This window comes from Pelophylax lessonae (assembly GCF_965119305.1).
Source record: "Pelophylax lessonae genome assembly, chromosome: 1".
Lineage (NCBI taxonomy): Eukaryota > Metazoa > Chordata > Amphibia > Anura > Ranidae > Pelophylax > Pelophylax lessonae.
Window position 1 is genome coordinate 9,410,339 of NC_138768.1, and position 18,145 is coordinate 9,428,483.

The window sequence follows — 18,145 nt, forward strand, 5'->3', positions numbered from 1 at the left end:
TGCACACCCACCAACCTGACCACACTGCACTGCCTGCCTATATACCCTCTAGCCTCATGACCTTCCTGCACACCCTCATACCTGACCATGCCATCTGCCTACACATCCTCCAGCCTGACCTCATGACCTGCCTGCCTACCCTCTGGCCTGATCACAAAATCTGCTTACAAACCCTCCAGCATGTCCCCGTGGCTTACCTGCATAACCTCATACCTTACTACACGGTCTGCCTACACACCCTCCAGCCTGACTTCAATGCCTGCCTACATAAGGTCGTACCTCAACTCATGACCTGCCTACACACCCTCCAGCCTGACCTCATGATCTGCCATTTGTGTGGGATGGGTGAGGGGGGATATGTGATGCTGTATACTTTGTATATAAATACAATTCTGAGGAGGTAATTCTTGGGTGTGTGTAGTTTTCTTTTTTTGTATTTTTTTTTCTTTGTTGACCTCATGACCTGCCTGCAAATACTCTGGCCTGACCTCATGACCTGCCTGCACATCTGGCCTGACCTCATGACCTGCCTGCACATCCTCTGGCCTGACCTCATGACCTGCCTGCAAATCCTCTGGCCTGACCTCATGGCCTGCCTGCACAACCTCTGGCCTGACCACACTGTCTGCCTACACACCCTCCAGCCTGATGTCATGGCCTTCCTGCACGCTCTCCAGTGTCGCTTTGCTTTCTGCCAGCACACCCTCCAACCTGATCTCATGTCCTGCCTGCACATCATCCAGCCTGACTTCATGGCCTGCCTGGACAGCCTCCAGCCTGACCTCATGGCGTGCCTGCACACCCTCTGGCCTGACCTCATGGTGTGCCTGCACACCCTCTGGCCTGACCTCATGGCGTGCCTGCACACCCTCCAATCTGACCTCATAGCCTGCCTGCACACCCTCCAGCCTGACCTCATGGCGTGCCTGCACACCCTCTAGCCTGACGTCATGGCATGCCTGTACACCCTCTGGCATGCTCTCATGGCCTGCCTGCACACCCTCCGATATGCCCTTGTGGCCTCCCTGCACACCCTCCAGCCTGACCTCATGGCATGCCTGCACACCCTCCGACCTGCCCTCGTGACCTGCCTGCACACCCTCCGGCCTGCCTGCACACCCTCTAGACTGACCTTATGACCTGCCTGCACACCCTCCAGCCTGACCTCATGGCCTGACTGCACAACCTCCAATCTGACATCATTACCTGCCACACCTCTGGCCTACTGCACACCCTCCAGCCTGACCTCATGGTCTTCCTGCACACCCTCCGGCCTGACCTCTTGGCCTGCCTGCACACCTGTGGCCTGACTTTCCTGCACACACTCCAGCCTGACCTCATGGCGTGCCTGCACACCCTCTAGCCTGACGTCATGGCATGCCTGTACACCCTCTGGCATGCTCTCATGGCCTGCCTGCACACCCTCCGATATGCCCTTGTGGCCTCCCTGCACACCCTCCAGCCTGACCTCATGGCATGCCTGCACACCCTCCGACCTGCCCTCGTGACCTGCCTGCACACCCTCCGGCCTGCCTGCACACCCTCTAGACTGACCTTATGACCTGCCTGCACACCCTCCAGCCTGACCTCATGGCCTGACTGCACAACCTCCAATCTGACATCATTACCTGCCACACCTCTGGCCTACTGCACACCCTCCAGCCTGACCTCATGGTCTTCCTGCACACCCTCCGGCCTGACCTCTTGGCCTGCCTGCACACCTGTGGCCTGACTTTCCTGCACACACTCCAGCCTGACCTCATGACCTGCCTGAACAGCGTCCAGCATGCCCCCTGGCCTGACCACACTGCCTGTCTGTGGGAAATGCCTCAATAAGGACCACGCTTTTCTCCAGAAATAAAAGACTCCTTGTTATGATGATTAAAGCTTTATTCTTACTCAAGAACATTAAAAACTGAAAACAGTTTTGATCTTTACTCTGAATACATAGGATTATAACTCAAATCAATTAACATAGGTAATGAGATCCATCCCAGATTGGGTATATGAAAACACCAACAGGAGATATATGTTCAATCCATAAGATAAGCAGTCACCCATCCATATTCAAGACGTTTAGCATAAGCTGATGTCTTTTTGCAGCTTTCTGTAAGAAAGAAAAATGGGGGAAAAAGTCTGTTAGTTTCATAAAGTACTGAGAGGTCTTAGAGTAATAATGCTGTAAGTGTGTACAGCAGATAAATGGCTCATAAAATGAGGACACAAGCCTTCCAAATGTGCTAATGCAACGCAGACATAACAGTCATTTAACTGTCAATATTATTTAGTGATTTTATATACAAGCATAAGTATACTCACCTTGGGTCCACCGATACGTCCTAGAGCTGGCCGCTGACATCTTGGAGCGGTGGATTCTGGGTATCAAACGCTGGCTGCTTTCATTGTCTGGGCAGGGATGACTTCACTCCCGCTCATTCACGGGAGTTTAGTTGGCTTTGGCATTGTCGAATTTCTACAATGAACTGTGAATGCTCAATTCACGGTACAGGGGCAGACAGGCAAGTAGGTAAATTAATGCAAAAGAGACAAATCATGTCTCTTCTGCATTAAAAATCCTGCCTGTTCGCCTCCATTTATTTTTTAAAAATGTCCCCTCCTCGTTCCTCCTACCTATCCTGCATAGCCGGTATAAAAAAGACCTGGGTCAAAATAACCCCCTCCGGTCACATGGTCCCGCAGCCCCGACTCTCCTGTGTAATGGATCGTTTGACAGCAGATGTGAATTCCTGGAGCCATTAAATCACCCATTGCCCCTCCGTTGCCGGCACACCCTCTTCCCCCCTGCAGCGCACAGGGGAGCCGAAGTTGCGGGATCATGTGACCAGACCGGAGCAGATTAAGGTCTCATGCAGACGGGTCATTTGCCCAGCTCTTTTTAAATCCTTTTCTCCTGGCAGAGGAAATTCAGCTTAACCACTTAAGCCCCGGAAGATTTTACCCCCTTCCTGACCAGGGGGTTTTTTGCGATTTTTTTACTGCGTGACTTTAACGGACAATTGTGCGGTCGTGCGACGCTGTACCTAAACTAATTTGACGTCCTTTTTTTCCCACAAACAGAGCTTTCTTTTGGTGGTATTTGATCACCTGTGCAATTTTTTGATCATGCGCTATAAACAAAAAAAGAGCGTCAATTTTGCAAAAATAACAAAATTTTTCACATTTTTTATATGAAATTCCCCAAAAAAAAAGTAAAAATCAAAATTTTTTAACATTTTCGGCCAATTTGTTTTATGCTACAAATGTTTGGTAAAAAAAATCGCAATAAGCGTATTTTGATTGGTTTGCGCAAAAGTTATTGCGTTTACTAACAAAGGGAAAGATTTTTGTCATTTTTGGTGTTTTTTTTTTTAATGAGTAATGGCGGCAACCTGCGATTTTTTTTTGCGGGACTGCGACATTGCGGTGGACAGATCGGACCCTTGACTGAAATTTTTGACACTTTCGGGGTTACCAGTGACATTTACTGCAGTAATCAGTGCTATACATATGCACTGTTACTGTAAAAATGACACTGGCAGTGAAGGGGTTAACTGTATTGGAGAGGGAGGGGTTAAGTGTGTCCTAGGGGCGTGTTTCTAACTGTGATTGGACATGGCTACTAGTGTAAAAACAGAGATCAATGGTCCTACATAGTAGAACCGTCTGATCTCCATTTTTACACAGGGGAGAATGACAGGCGGCTTTGTTTACATCAGCCGCCTGCCTTTCTTCCTTCCCGGCGAACGATCGCGAGTGACCGGCGGACATCGGGTCCGCGGGTCACACGCACTGACTTGTTAGGGAATGAGCCGGGGCGGGCGTGCGCTTGCCCGCTATTGGCTCACAAGCCAGTGACAGGCAAGTGACGTACCGTTACTTCACTTTGCCTGGCCGGGGCTGACCGCCGCAGTATATGTACTTGCGGCGGTCGGCAAGTGGTTAAAAAACACGTTTAGGTGTTCATTCATTCCACTGGCCAGAATCTTCTACTATGTATGTATGGACATATACAGTGAGGGGAAAAAAAGTATTTGATCCCCTGCTGATTTTGTATGTTTGCCCACTGACAAAGACAAAAAAAATAGTCAGAAAAATGCATTTCAATAAAGTTATAAATTGCTTTGCATTTTAGTGAGTGAAATAATTATTTGACCCCTTCGCAAAACATGACTTAGTACTTGGCGGCAAAACTTTTGTTGGCAATCACAGAGGTCAGACATTTCTTGTAGTTGGCCACCAGGTTTAGTAGCATTCATTACATTCAGCAGCGCTTAAAAGGTCAAATGACATATATCTGGATAAATAGTTCACAAATGCGTGCAGGAAAAATGGTGTCCTTAAATAAATCAACAGATGGCTGTGTTGATCTCACAACACTTCTTACAGGCTTCACCCCAAGCAAAAGACCACACCGGTGTTCCTTGGACGTATACCAATAAAGCCTTCACCACACCTTTAGTGCTCCCCACAGAAATGGACACTCACCAGATATTACTTATTCATAAGCTTGTATGCATTGGCTGCATGAGCCCCTTTTCAGAACGTCCAGCAGGCATCAAACATTTCAATCAGGAATATCTCAAATGAATCCTCCGATATCCAGATCAGGTACCATATACTGCCAATGAAATGTAAGCAAGAATATGGGACAAGGATAGTGTGATACCGCTTTAAAATTTATTCAACGTAAAGTGCACATATCCACAACCCCCTCTTTCAATCTGCTTACATCAAACAAGTTTCAAAATAGCTTTAAGCATAGGAATCCAACGTGCTGCTACCTCGCGGCCAGTAAGCTTGTCATGGACCGGGCAGACCGCGGCGAGTTCCAGAACTGCAGCAGTAACGTCAATGGTGTCCTTGGAGACAGCATGCTTACGTCTGACGCGTTTCGTCACTGGGACCTTAACTGAGGACGCAAGCACGCTGCGCTGCGCTCCAATATAAGCACCTTTAGAGACAGCCCACCCCGTACTGTTAACTGTTTAACAATGGACGGATCTCTGCAGCGCCATCCTAATGCAGCAATAGACAACCTATTGCATTATGTATGGGCATCTGTGCAACCACAAACCCCATAAATCAGGTATTCGTCAATTTGGTATGGTAGTGTCCATAATTATAGGATCACTCACTAACGGGCATTCTCCGGAGGTTATGGTTATCACATATGTATATATAATCAACATATCTTTTATTATAAAATACAACATTATATTGCCTTAAAATTGAACATGAATTAGTAATTAAAATCCCTCTAAAATATAGGAGATCTAAAATGATTAAATATGTTTATAGCTGCAAGACTGGTATATTAAATATGAATAAAGTAGCACAATAATCCATAAAATTATAATAGGAATAAAGTCAATTCAATAAAGTTACTAATAATCCATAATTCTAAAATATAGTATATAGGGACTGGATGGTGATAAAAGACAAGGTAATGACTGTAACCTCCACCTCAATCCATTCGGTTTTAAAGGGTAAAAGGCATCATTAATAATTACTCAAATAACAATTTGGATCGAGGTCTATATTCAACCCATTAGGTGCCAAAGAATTGATCATGTAGATCCATTGGGTTTCTTTTTTTGATAGTTCCCTCACCCTATTGGATCCCAGCCATGATGAGGGCATTTTTTCTATCCCCCAAAACTTGAGCCCAGATGGGTCCCTACCATGCTTCTCTCTAAAATGTAAAGGAACACTACAGTATGTTCTCTGAATCCTGTAGTAATTTTATATATGTGTTCAGAAATCTGCTTTCCTAGCTTTCCTTTTAGTGTGGCCTATATAAATAAGGCCACACGGGCACTCCATGCCATATACAACATGGGTAGATATACAAGAGATGAACTCTTTTATCTCAAATGTTCTCCCATTTACATTTGATGTAACTGCTGTGAGGCCTCTGAAATGAGTATCAACCTGACGTCATGCTTTACATCTTCTGCATGCATGGAAGCCCGCAGTGTTCCAAAATGTTTTCGGTGCTTTAGGAGGATCCAGAACTTTTTTGACAATTCTATCTCCTATGGTAGGTGCTTTGCGATAAATGAACACCGGCTTTTCAGGTAATACTGGTCCCAGGATTCTGTCCAACTGTAGCACACCCCAATGTTTCTTTAGAATTTCTTCAAACTCTCTATATTGGACATTATAATCCGTGATAAACCCCTACTGATGAGCTTCACTTGTTATTTTTTCTTTTGTTGTTAAACAAGTCTCATGGGGGGTAGCATAAACTCCTCTGACCGCTTGCTCAATTGCTTAAGGCCTATACCCTTTCTCAATAAATCTGTTTTTGATGATAGCAGATTGGGCCATGAAGTCTTCGTCGGTTGTACAATTTCTTCGGATTCTTAATAATTGTCCTTTTGGTATGTTCCTCATCCAACTAGGGTGGTGCCCACTTTGTATCGGGAGGTATCCATTTCTATCTGTTGGTTTGAGGAAAGCTTTTGTAGTTATTCTCTTATCTTCAGTGATAACGCATACATCCAGATAGTTGATCACTTTTTTACTCCAAGTGAATTCTAATTTAAAGGGGAGTTTCACCCATTTTTAATAAATTGGATTACATAGATGTATGTAATCCCCTTTAAAACGACTTTTACCAATGGAAAGTTTTTTTTTTTTGTTGTTGCTAGTAAATACCTTATTTTCTGCTTTATCCTCTTCTCACTTCCGGGTCCGGTCGATGATTACGTCATTCGGCGATTCGCAGTGTGTGCTGGGATGTATTTCAGGGCATGAAATCTCGCAGTATTACACAGGAGATGAGCTGTACTGCATGCTCTGCCCCGCCTCCGCCCCGCCTCCTCTCAGTGAGCTGTATGTATGTATTGTATTGAGGCTGTGCTCCGCCCCGCCTCCTCTCAGTGAGCTGTATGTATGTATTGTATTGAGGCCGTTCTCTGCCCCGCCCCGCCTCCTCTCAGTGAGCTCAGTGAGGATATAATGCTTTCAGTCCTCGCTCACTGAGAGGAGGCGGAGGCGGGGCGGAGCACAGCCTCAATACAATACATACATACAGCTCACTGAGAGGAGGCGGAGGCGGGGCGGAGCGCAGCCTCAATACAATACATACATACAGCTCACTGAGAGGAGGCGGAGGCGGGGCGGAGCACAGCCTCAAAACAATACATACATACAGCTCACTGAGAGGAGGCGGAGGCGGGGCAGAGCACAGCCTCAATACAATACATACATACAGCTCACTGAGAGGAGGCGGAGGCGGGGCGGAGCACAGCCTCAATACAATACATACATACAGCTCACTGAGAGGAGGCGGAGGCGGGGCGGAGCACAGCCTCAATACAATACATACATACATACAGCTCACTGAGAGGAGGCGGAGGTGGGGCGGAGCACAGCCTCAATACAATACATACATACAGCTCACTGAGAGGAGGCGGGGCGGAGCACAGCCTCAATACAATACATACATACAGCTCACTGAGAGGAGGCGGAGGTGGGGCGGAGCACAGCCTCAATACAATACATACATACAGCTCACTGAGAGGAGGCGGGGCAGAGCATGCAGTACAGCTCATCTCCTGTGTAATACTGCGAGATTTCATGCTCTGAAATACATCCCAGCACACACTGCGAATCGCCGAATGACGTAATCACCGACCGGACCCGGAAGTGAGAAGAGGATAAATAAAGCAGAAAATAAGGTATTTACTAGCAACAACAAAAAAAAAAACTTTCCATTGGTAAAAGTCGTTTTAAAGGGGATTACATAGATCTAAAGTCACTAAAATGGGTGGAACTCCACTTTAATGTTCTGCTCATTGGAGTTAAGTTGTTCCGTGAAGGCTCTGTGGGGAGCACTAAAGGTGTGGTGAAGGCTTCATTGGGATACGTCCAAGGAACACCGGTGTGGTCTTTTGCTTGGGGTGAAGCCTGTAAGAAGTGTTTTGAGATCAACACAGCCATCTGTTGATTTATTTAAGGACACCATTTTTCCTGCACGCATTTGTGAACTATTTATCCGGATATATGTCATTTGACCTTTTAAGCGCTGCTGAATGTAATTAATTCTGCTATACACTGGTGTAGTACATATTACATTTTGTTTTATATATTTTGTGGATTTACAGTAGCTGCTGATTTTATATAATAATTTTAGATTTAAAGATATTTTAAAACTTTTGAAAGAGTTTCCTTTGACTGCTAGCGCTGGGTGAGTGCTTGAGGGTCTTCGTGTCTCCAAACACTTTTGTTGGCCACCAGGTTTGCACACATCTTAGGAGGGATTTTGTCCCACTACTCTTTGCAGATCCTCTCCAAGTCATAAAGGTTTCGAGACATTTGGTAACTCAAAGCTTCAGCACCCTCCATATATTTTCTATGGGATTAAGGTCTGGAGATTGGCTACGCCACTCCAGGACCTTAATATGCTTCTTGAGCCACACTTTTGTTGTCCTGGACTTGTGTTTTGGGTCATTGTCATGCTGGAATACCCATCTACGACCCATTTTCAATGCCCTGGCTGAGGGAAAGAGGCTCTCACCAAAGGTTTGATGGTACATGGCCCCGTCCATCGTCTGATGCAGTGAAGTTGTCCTGTCCCATTAGCAGAAAAACACCCCAAAGCATAATGTTTCCACCTCCTTGTTTGATGGTGAGGATGGTGTTTGTGGGGTCGTAGGCTGCATTCCTCCTCCTCCAAACACGGTGAGTTGAGTTGATGCCAAAGAGCTCAATTTTGGTCTCATCTGCCCACAACACTTTCACCCAGTTCTCCTCTGAATCATTCAGATGTTCATTAGCAAACTTCAGACGGGCTGTACATGTGCTTTCTTAACCACTTAAGCCCCAGGCCTATTTTTCACACTCGGTGTTTACAAGTTAAAATCATTTTTTTTGCTAGAAAACGACTTAAAACCCCCAAACATTATATATTTTTTTTCAGAGACCCTAGAGAATAAAATGGAGATTATTGCAATATTTTTTATCACACCGTATTTGCGCAGCGGTCTTCCAAACGCAATTTTTTTTGGAAAAAGTTCACTTTTTTAATTAAAAAATAAGAATCCAGTAAAGTTGCTCAATGCTCTGATTACCAGTGCAGACCCCCCCCTGTCAGGAGAGCCGCAGATCGGCTCTCCTCTACTCATGCCTGTCAGGCACGAACTGAGGAAAGCCGATCAACGGCTCTTCCTGTGTACTATGTGACCAGCTGTGATTGGACACAGCTGGTCACATGGTAAAGAGTCTACGTCAGTAGGCTCTTTACTGAGATCAGAGATGCGGTGTGTCCGATTTTTACGTACCGTAGTTTGTCGCCATTGCACGAGTGTGCGCAATTTTTATAGCATCACGTGTTTGGTATCTATTTACTCTGCGTAACATCATCTTTCACATTATACAAAAAAACTGGGCTACCTTTTACTGTTGTTTTTTTTTTTTTTTTTATTCATGAAAGTGTATTTTTTCCCACAAAATTACGTTTCAAAGACCGCTGCGCGAATACTGCATGACATAATATATTGCAACCATCACCATTTTATTCTCTAGGGTCCCTGCTATATATATATATATATATATATATATATATATATATATATAAATATATAATGTTTGTCAGTTTTAAGTAATTTTCTAGCAAAAAATAAGGATTTTAACTTGTAAGCAACAAATGTCAGAAAAAGGCTTAGACATGAAGGGGTTAATGCTTGTAGATACTGCAGCATGCATAGTGAAAGTACAGCTGCCACATTGGGGGAGACTGGGAAGAGTTTTCCCATAATGCCCCTTTCACACAGGCATTCCGCTTTTCTCAGTGGATTGATCGGCTGATCTCCGCTGAACAGACGGATGACAGGTCCTTCTCCGCTCACTGTGCAGAGCGGAGATAGACACAGCCCCGCTTTCCACTGTGGGAAAATCAGGTGAAAACAAACCGCCAGTCCCTTTTCATCCAATCCTAACCGATCCCCCAGATGGATGGAAAATAGAACCACCATTCATCTGGATTTGGCAGAAAGGATCAGGTCGGCAGGGGCTGACTGGCAACTTTTGGCCCAGGGGGCAAGTACAAACCAGAGGCCCATAGTGAAGCGACTCGGCCCCCCTCCAATTCTCCCTCTTCCCGGCCTCCTCCTGACCCCCTATTCCAGGCTGAAGCTCCGCTCCGGGTTCTCTCTACTCAGCGGCTGGTTCTGGGTTCCTGACCTGGCCAGCAGCAGGCAGTTGGAGAAGCTGGAACAGCTCAGTCGGGGCTGCCTGGGGAAGGAGAGTCTCCAGTGGGGCATGGAACTGATCTCTGCTCAGACACAGTGTACACCATCCATGTTAGGGGGGAGGACTGTACTCTGTCCTTGTCTTCATCCCACACTCAGTAGGTCAGCAGTGGGGACTTTTTACTTCTCTTTACCAGGAATTCTTGAGGCATGTCTGTGGCATAAGCGGTGCAGCTGTTTTAGGGGGCATCAGAAAGGCCCTGGGGGCAATTGCCCCCCTGGCCCAGTCCTCCTCTGCAGGTCGGATAGCGGCAAATGTCAGTGGGCATGTCACCGCTGACATCTGCCGCTTCATAGGGAAGAGCGCAATGTCCGATCAGGTCCACCTAAAAAAACCGACAGGCAGACCTACTCGGTGTGAAAGGGGCCGAAAGCAATACAATATCTGTACCACTACCAGTGTGATCAATGTCATTGATAGGCAATCTGCTGTATGTTGGGTGTACCACTTACACATATCAGGGCATTTTTGTGATAGTGTGAACTCTAAAGCCAATGTGTCAAAATATTTCGGCCCTGGGCTGCAGGGCAGTATTCCAACGTGATAATGACCCCAAACACACCTCTAAGATGACCACTGCCTTGCTAAAGAAGCTGAGGGTAAAGGTGATGGACTGGCCAAGCATTTCTCCAGACCTAAACCCTATTGAGCATCTGTGGGACATCCTCAAATGGAAGGAGGAGGAGCGCAAGGTCTCTAACATCCACCAGCTCTGTGATGTCATCATGGAGGAGTGGAAGAGGACTCCAGTTGCAAAATATTTACAAAAATGTGAGGGGTGTACTTACTTCTGTGAGATACTGTAGGTGTGTGCAGCCTATTGCATTAGGGAATGCACCCCAAAGCCCAAACACACGACTTTCTCTGTAGCCTCAGCTGCACTGGACAGTGAATGAATGGGAAGCACTCCATGCTGAGTGGCTTCCTGTTCATTCACAAGCTAAAGCATAGGAAACACAGTTTATTATGCTTCGGTTACGATTGAACACAGTGAGGGAGTGCGTTCACTGTGTCCATTTAGAAAATAAAGAGGCCAGTAAATGACATATTGAATAACTTCCCCCGCTCTTCATCCTGAAACATCCCCCACAGCAGCCGAGGGGAGAGGAGAAAAGCCAGCAGCACTGCGGTGGGGGGGGGGGGGGGCGCAACATGGGGGTGAAACCTGGGCAGTAGCGGGATTTGACACACCCCCTGCGCACGCCTATGCTGGGGCATTTGTTTGTACCTTTACCCTACATTCACATCTATGCGTTTTTCAGCCGATGCATTTTTGGAAAAGGTCAGGAACTTTTTTTCCTGCAGCAGATTGCATTTTGCATGCAATAAACTTTAAAGGGCCTGCACCAAAAACGCAAAGTGTTGCGTTTTGATGCGTTTTGCATGTTGCTTATTGCTTTGTTTTTTTTAACACGCTGTGTATAGCTGGTTGCGAAGAAGCTGGTCGCCGCGTACTTAACAACTGATGAGTCATCAGCTGTCAGTGGAGGTTACCCACTGACAGCTGAATGTAAAAAAAAGAATTGCTGGCAAAAAAAAAAAAATCAGGGAAAAAACGACGTGGGGTCCCCCCTCCCAATCCATACCAGGCCCTTACCATACCCGAAGACCCCCACAACTACAGCCCAGGGTTGTGCGGAAGAGGCCCTTGTACCCATCAACATGGGGACAAGGTGCTTTGGGGTGGGAAGGAGAGCCCCCCCTGCCCCAAAGCACCCCTTCCATGTTGAGAGCATGTGGCCTGGTATGGTTAAGGAGGAGGGGGGAGCTCACTCCCGCTGACAGCTGGTGACCGATCAGGTGTTAGGACGCGGCCCGCTCCTTAGCAACTAGCTATACACAGTGTATTAACCACTTTACCACCGGAGGATTTTGCTGTCTTACGTCCAGGCCACTTTTTGCGATTCGGCACTGTGCGACTTTAACTGACAATTGCGCGGTCATGCAACGCCGTACCCAAACAAAATTTACGTCCTTTTTTTCCCACAAACAGAGCTTTCTTTTGGTGGTATTTGATCACCTGTGCGATTTTTACTTTTTGCGCTATAAACAAAAAAAGAGCGAAAATTTTGAAAAAATAACAATATTTTTCACATTTTTTTATATGAAATTCCCCCCAAAAAAATGTAAAAATCTAAATTTTTTTATCATTTTTGGCCAATTTGTTTTCTGCTCCATATTTTTGGTAAAAAAAAATCACAATAAGCGTATTTTAATTGGTTTGCGCAAAAGTTATTGCGTTTACTAACTAAGGGAAAGATTTCTGTCATTTATGGTGTTTTTTTTTTTTACGAGTAATGGCGGCGATCTTCGATTTTTTTTGTGGGACTTCGACATTGCGGCGGACAGATCAGACCCTTGACTGACATTTTTGACACTTTTGGGGTACCAGTGACATTACTACAGTAATCAGTGCTATATATATGCACTGTTACTGTAAAAATGACACTGGCAGGGAAGCGGTTAATTTTATTGGAGAGGGAGGGGTTAATGTATGCCTGGTGCTTACTGACATGTGTGGGGGGGGGGGGGGGGGTGACTGAGTGACACAGGGACAGATCGCATGTTCAGCTATGCTGAATCCTGTAATCTGTCCCTGCCTGTCACTTAGGAGATCCGCCCGCTTTGTTTACGATCACCGCCGCTCCTCCCTTGGCCCGACTCCCGCTGTGACTGAATACAGCGGGAGCGAGCCTCCGGTGGCGGGCGCACACCACCCACAAGGGGAGGAGTCCAGCGACGTAGGTCTACGTCGCTGGACGATAATGAGCCACATTGCCGCAGTAGCAGCAATGTGAGCGGTCGTTATGTGGTTAAAGAGAAAAAAATGCAAAATGCATGAAAACTGCATGCAAAAATGCATCAAAAAAGTGGGTTTAAATATGCAAAACACGCCAGAAAAATGCATCAAGTGCAGCCCGCATAGATGTGAACCTAGACTAAATGAGATATAGGTGTGTATTTACCTATTGCCATCCATTTCCAGCAGATCTCCTGCAGCCTATTAGTATTATTTATTTTTTGACAGAAGATCTCTTGCAGCCAATAAGCATTTATTTTATTTTTTTTCCAGCAGGTCCTCTGCAGCCATTTAGTATTTCTTTTTATTTTTTGTCAGCAGATCTCCTGCAGCCTATAAGTATTATTTCTTTTTTTTTTTTCAGCAAATGTCCTGCAGCCTATTAGCATTTATTTTATTTTTTTCAGCATTTTTTTTCTGGGCAGATCTCCTTCAGATTTCTAATTTTTTTGTTTCCTTTGCAACATTAGATTATATCTCAGTCAAGTTATCTGAGAATTTGAAGGAGGTTTTTGTTTTTCCATTAACTTGGCCCTGCCCCGCAATACAGAAGTGTCCTTGGGGGCAAATAAGAAATACCGTATTTATCGGCGTATAACACGCGCCGGCGTATAACACGCGCCCCAATATTTGGAGAGAAATTTCAGGAAAAAAGCTTAAATTTAACATAAACAGCTTTGAACATTTTTTTTTTTTTTTTAAATCAAATGATATCTCACCAATGTCAATGAATGCAGCCCACCAGCAACATCCATACATGCACCCCACAAAGTGTCCATACATGCACCCCACAAAGTGTCCATACATGCAGCCCACAAAGTGTCCATACATGCACCCCACAAAGTGTCTATACATGCACCCCACAAAGTGTCCATACATGCAGCCCACAAAGTGTCCATACATGCACCCCACAAAGTGTCCATACATGCACCCCACAAAGTGTCCATACATGCAGCCCACAAAGTGTCCATACATGCACCCCACAAAGTGTCTATACATGCACCCCACAAAGTGTCCATACATGCAGCCCACAAAGTGTCCATACATGCACCCCACAAAGTGTCTATACATGCAGCCCACAAAGTGTCCATATATGCAGCCCACAAAGTGTCCATACATGCAGCCCACAAAGTGTCCATACATGCAGCCTACAAAGTGTCCATACATGCAGCCCACAAAGTGTCCATACATGCAGCCCACAAAGTGTCCATACATGCACCCCACAAAGTGTCCATACATGCAGCCCACAAAGTGTCCATACATGCACCCCACAAAGTGTCCATACATGCAGCCCACAAAGTGTCCATACATGCAGCCCACAAAGTGTCCATACATGCAGCCCACAAAGTGTCCATACATGCAGCCTACAAAGTGTCCATACATGCAGCCCACAAAGTGTCCATACATGCAGCCCACAAAGTGTCCATACATGCAGCCTACAAAGTGTCCATACATGCAGCCCACAAAGTGTCCATACATGCAGCCCACAAAGTGTCCATACATGCACCCCACAAAGTGTCTATACATGCAGCCCACAAAGTGTCCATACATGCAGCCCACCAAGTGTCCCTATAAGCAGCCTCGCAAGCGCAATGTCCAAATATGCAGCATCGCAAGCGCCATTGGAACTGACCTCATTTGTTTTAAAAAAGACCGGGAAGCAGCGCCGACTCCGAGAGCAGAAGGGGCGGGCCGGGCCGAGAAGGAAGGACGAGCTGTCATAAGAGCAGAAGGGGGCGGACTGAGCCAAGGAGAAGGGAGAATGAGCGAGCGCAGTCATCGGAAGTCCCGCCTCCTCTGCCGAGACGTGTGACGTCTGTCATAGGCGGGACTTACGATGACTGCGCTCGCTCATTCTCTCTTCTCCTCGGCTCGGCCCACCCCCTTCTGCTCTTATGACAGCTCGTCCTTCCTTCTCCTCGGCCCGGCCCGCCCCTTCTGCTCTCGGCAATGCTTCCTGGCCGTTTTTTTTTTAATATAGGCGTATAACACGCACTGCTGCTTTTTCCTCCATCTTTAGGAGGAAAAAGTGCGTGTTATACGCCGATAAATACGGTAATATGCCAGGATTCTGAGATAATATCACCATGTTCTCAGAAATATGTCTGAATTTTAGATACTATGCCAATAGTCAGAGTTGACACCCAAAATTCCGACATGATATCTCAGATTCATCAAAACTTTTATTTCACTTAGCCCCGGGGATTTTCTGTGTAAATCAGTAGATTATACAAATATATTGCATTTACCAAGATACACACAGCACATACCTCATAAAGGTCATTGTGATAGTCTTACTTATCAGTCTCTCTTATAAATTTTGCCCTCCATTTTCTTATCTTTTCTTTGGCTTCATGTTTCTGCATCGGTGTTTGGCCTAAGAAAGGCTGTAGGACATCACAAGGAGTCAGGCTCCTCAGAAGCTGTGACTTAGGGAGTTGAAGTTGTCCATTGTCAGGTAGGTGAAAGGCAATCACCAGCTCATTCCACACACAGCGAGGTTCATAGGCGCGCTTTTTACGCCAGGGTTCTGACCTTTCAGAATAAGGAGGGCCCAATGGTCTCACCTGGCAGTCTACCATAGAGATCCTCAGCTTCAGAGATCTGGAGGTGGACTCTGGTCTCCAGAACAATGTTTCCTCCATCCAATAGACAGGACAGGGCGGAGGTCCAGAGATGTCCAGGGCAGACGGCACAGTTGGATGGTCATTGAACTGGTCGGTGTTGGGACTGTGAACTACAATGTAGTGAGCAATCTCCTGTTTGTAGATATCGGTCCCCAGAATCCTCAGTTGAGGTTTCTCACCCCCGCAGTGCTGAGTCTTGTACAAGGACAGAAGATAGGACAATGGGAAGGAAAGCCTGAAGTTGCCGTATCGAGAAGCAGATTTATCAAACGCAGGAGAGCTGGCATATTGTTCCTTTATCTCTGTCTGGAATCTCTCTGCATTTCTCACATGCTGGAGTTTGTCATAGGCCTGTTGGCGAGCGCTCTCAATGTCATCTGGACAGATGTCTGCACTCCAGAATGACAGGTCTCTGAATTCTTCTCTCTCGTGGTCTCCTCTTCCCTTGAAAGATTTGAATTCCCAGATTTTTTGTAAGGATTCCCAATCGGTGACATGCTGCAGCTTCATGATGGGGAAGTCTATTGGTAGAAGGAGAGAGAGATCAGTGTGAACACTGCCAATGTTCTCTTTCATGGTTTTCCCGGCTGTCTTTATCTCACCTTTAAAAGAAGTCAGTTTGTTATAAATCTCCTGGATGGACATTAATTTTCCAGAGCATTGGTATCCCCGGCAGCGTTTTCCAGGTTTTATCTCCTTTAGATTACTCTGTTCAAAGGACGGCATTGTAGCTGAGAATGCCTCAGCTTTCGTGTATAGAAAGATTTTGAATGTGGTGACGGAGAATAGTCACTCCCTGAATTCACTTTACAGGAAGAAACTTTGAACTGGAGGAATCTGAACTTCCTTCATTCCAGAGAATTTCAATTCAGAAAACAGAATGCAGGTTCATAGAACTAATGTGGTCAAAGGACGATGTCCATTCAACTGGTGGATTCTGTTATAACAATGCGAGGCTTGAACTAAAACCTTAATGTGTATTTTTTTTTTTTAATTCGTTTTATTATTTTCAATATAAAAACAGAGCCTTTGGGCATTCCCCAGATTGAACATCTTAAAGTGTATTTAAACCTAACAAGGAACTTCTCTTATTTTCTCACATTTGGTCTTTTAAACAAACTGTTTTGTTCTATCTGTTCAATACAGACTGTCCTGTGCACTCTGCAGCATTATCTCAAGCACTGATACCAGCCCTGTCCAGTTTTACTCTTTGTACCATAGGACACCTCTCCCCCTCTGACAATGCTGCTCCTCCATGGGTATCGTATAGTGAGTGAACATTGTCACCCTAGGACAGAAATTGCGTTGCTAGTGGGATCTGGGGATGTTTAGCTTGGTGGTAGATGTGTTTTTGAAGTGAGTTCATGTAAGTCCCAACTGTGTTTAAGGGTAGGGATGAGCTTCGAGTTTGAGTCAAAGTTAAGTTCGACTCGAACATCGCTCATTCGATCGTTCGTCGAATGACGAACAAATGTGCTTCTTCGTGGGAAATTCGAGTTTCCCATAATGCGTGTTATGTGATTGACCAAAGCATGCACCCTGACCTCATGCTTTGGCCAATCAAATGATCTCTGCCATGATTGGACTAAAGGCAGGCTGCCTTTAGCCAATCATGGCTCAGGGGCCAAGTACACGCCCCACACTACATAAAGGCTTCTCGCGCAGCCACAGTGTTTAGTGTCATTCTGCAGGCGATCAGACAGGGACAGGCACGCGATTCAGGCAGGGAGAGAATAGTTTTTTTTGGAGTTTGTAAGAGAGTGCAGAGACATTACTAGCAGTGTAGGGAGGGTGAGGTTCGTGTGTGAGGTAGGGAGAGATTTATTTCTTTACATCAGATACATTCTATAATATTCACAGACCTATTTGATTATAGATCAGTTCAGATACCAGTCAGAGTATTGTTCATCGGTCAGTCGTGGAACATTCTATAAAATTCACAGACCTTTTTGATTATACTGTAGATCAGTTCAGATATAAGTCACAGTATTCATCAGTCAGTCGTGGAACATACTATAATATTCATAGACCTATTTGATTATAGATCAGTTCAGATATCAATCAGATTACTCATTGGTCAGTTGTGGGACATTCTATATTATTCACCAACCTATTTGATTATAGATCTGTTCAGATACCACTCACAGTATTCATCGGTCAGTCATGGAACATTCTAAAATATTCACAAACCTATTTGATTATAGATCAGTTCAGATATCATTCAGAATATTCATTGGTCAGTTGTGGAACATTCTTTAGCATCACAGATCATCCATATATGGGATTATAGATTACATCAGATATCAGTGAGAGTTTTGGTAATCGGTCACTTGCATACATCTATAACCACCACAGCTCATCTATAGGGCTATTGATTACATCATATCAGGTCATTGAGTATCTATTGGTCAGTTGCGTATACCCTATATCAGTGATGGCGAACCTTGGCACCCCAGATGTT

The 18,145-nt window shown here is 45.4% G+C and overlaps 1 protein-coding gene across 1 annotated transcript; it reads right to left on the bottom strand.

Annotated features, from left to right (window-relative positions):
- Positions 1–15,339: 15,339 nt before the first annotated feature.
- Positions 15,340–16,410, bottom strand: LOC309559320 (uncharacterized protein; the record flags this gene model as incomplete). Its single annotated transcript, XM_082262546.1, has 1 exon — positions 15,340–16,410. One exon carries the CDS (start codon positions 16,408–16,410, stop codon positions 15,352–15,354), a length of 1,059 nt encoding a protein of 352 aa, XP_082118672.1. The 3' UTR covers positions 15,340–15,351.
- Positions 16,411–18,145: the final 1,735 nt, after the last annotated feature.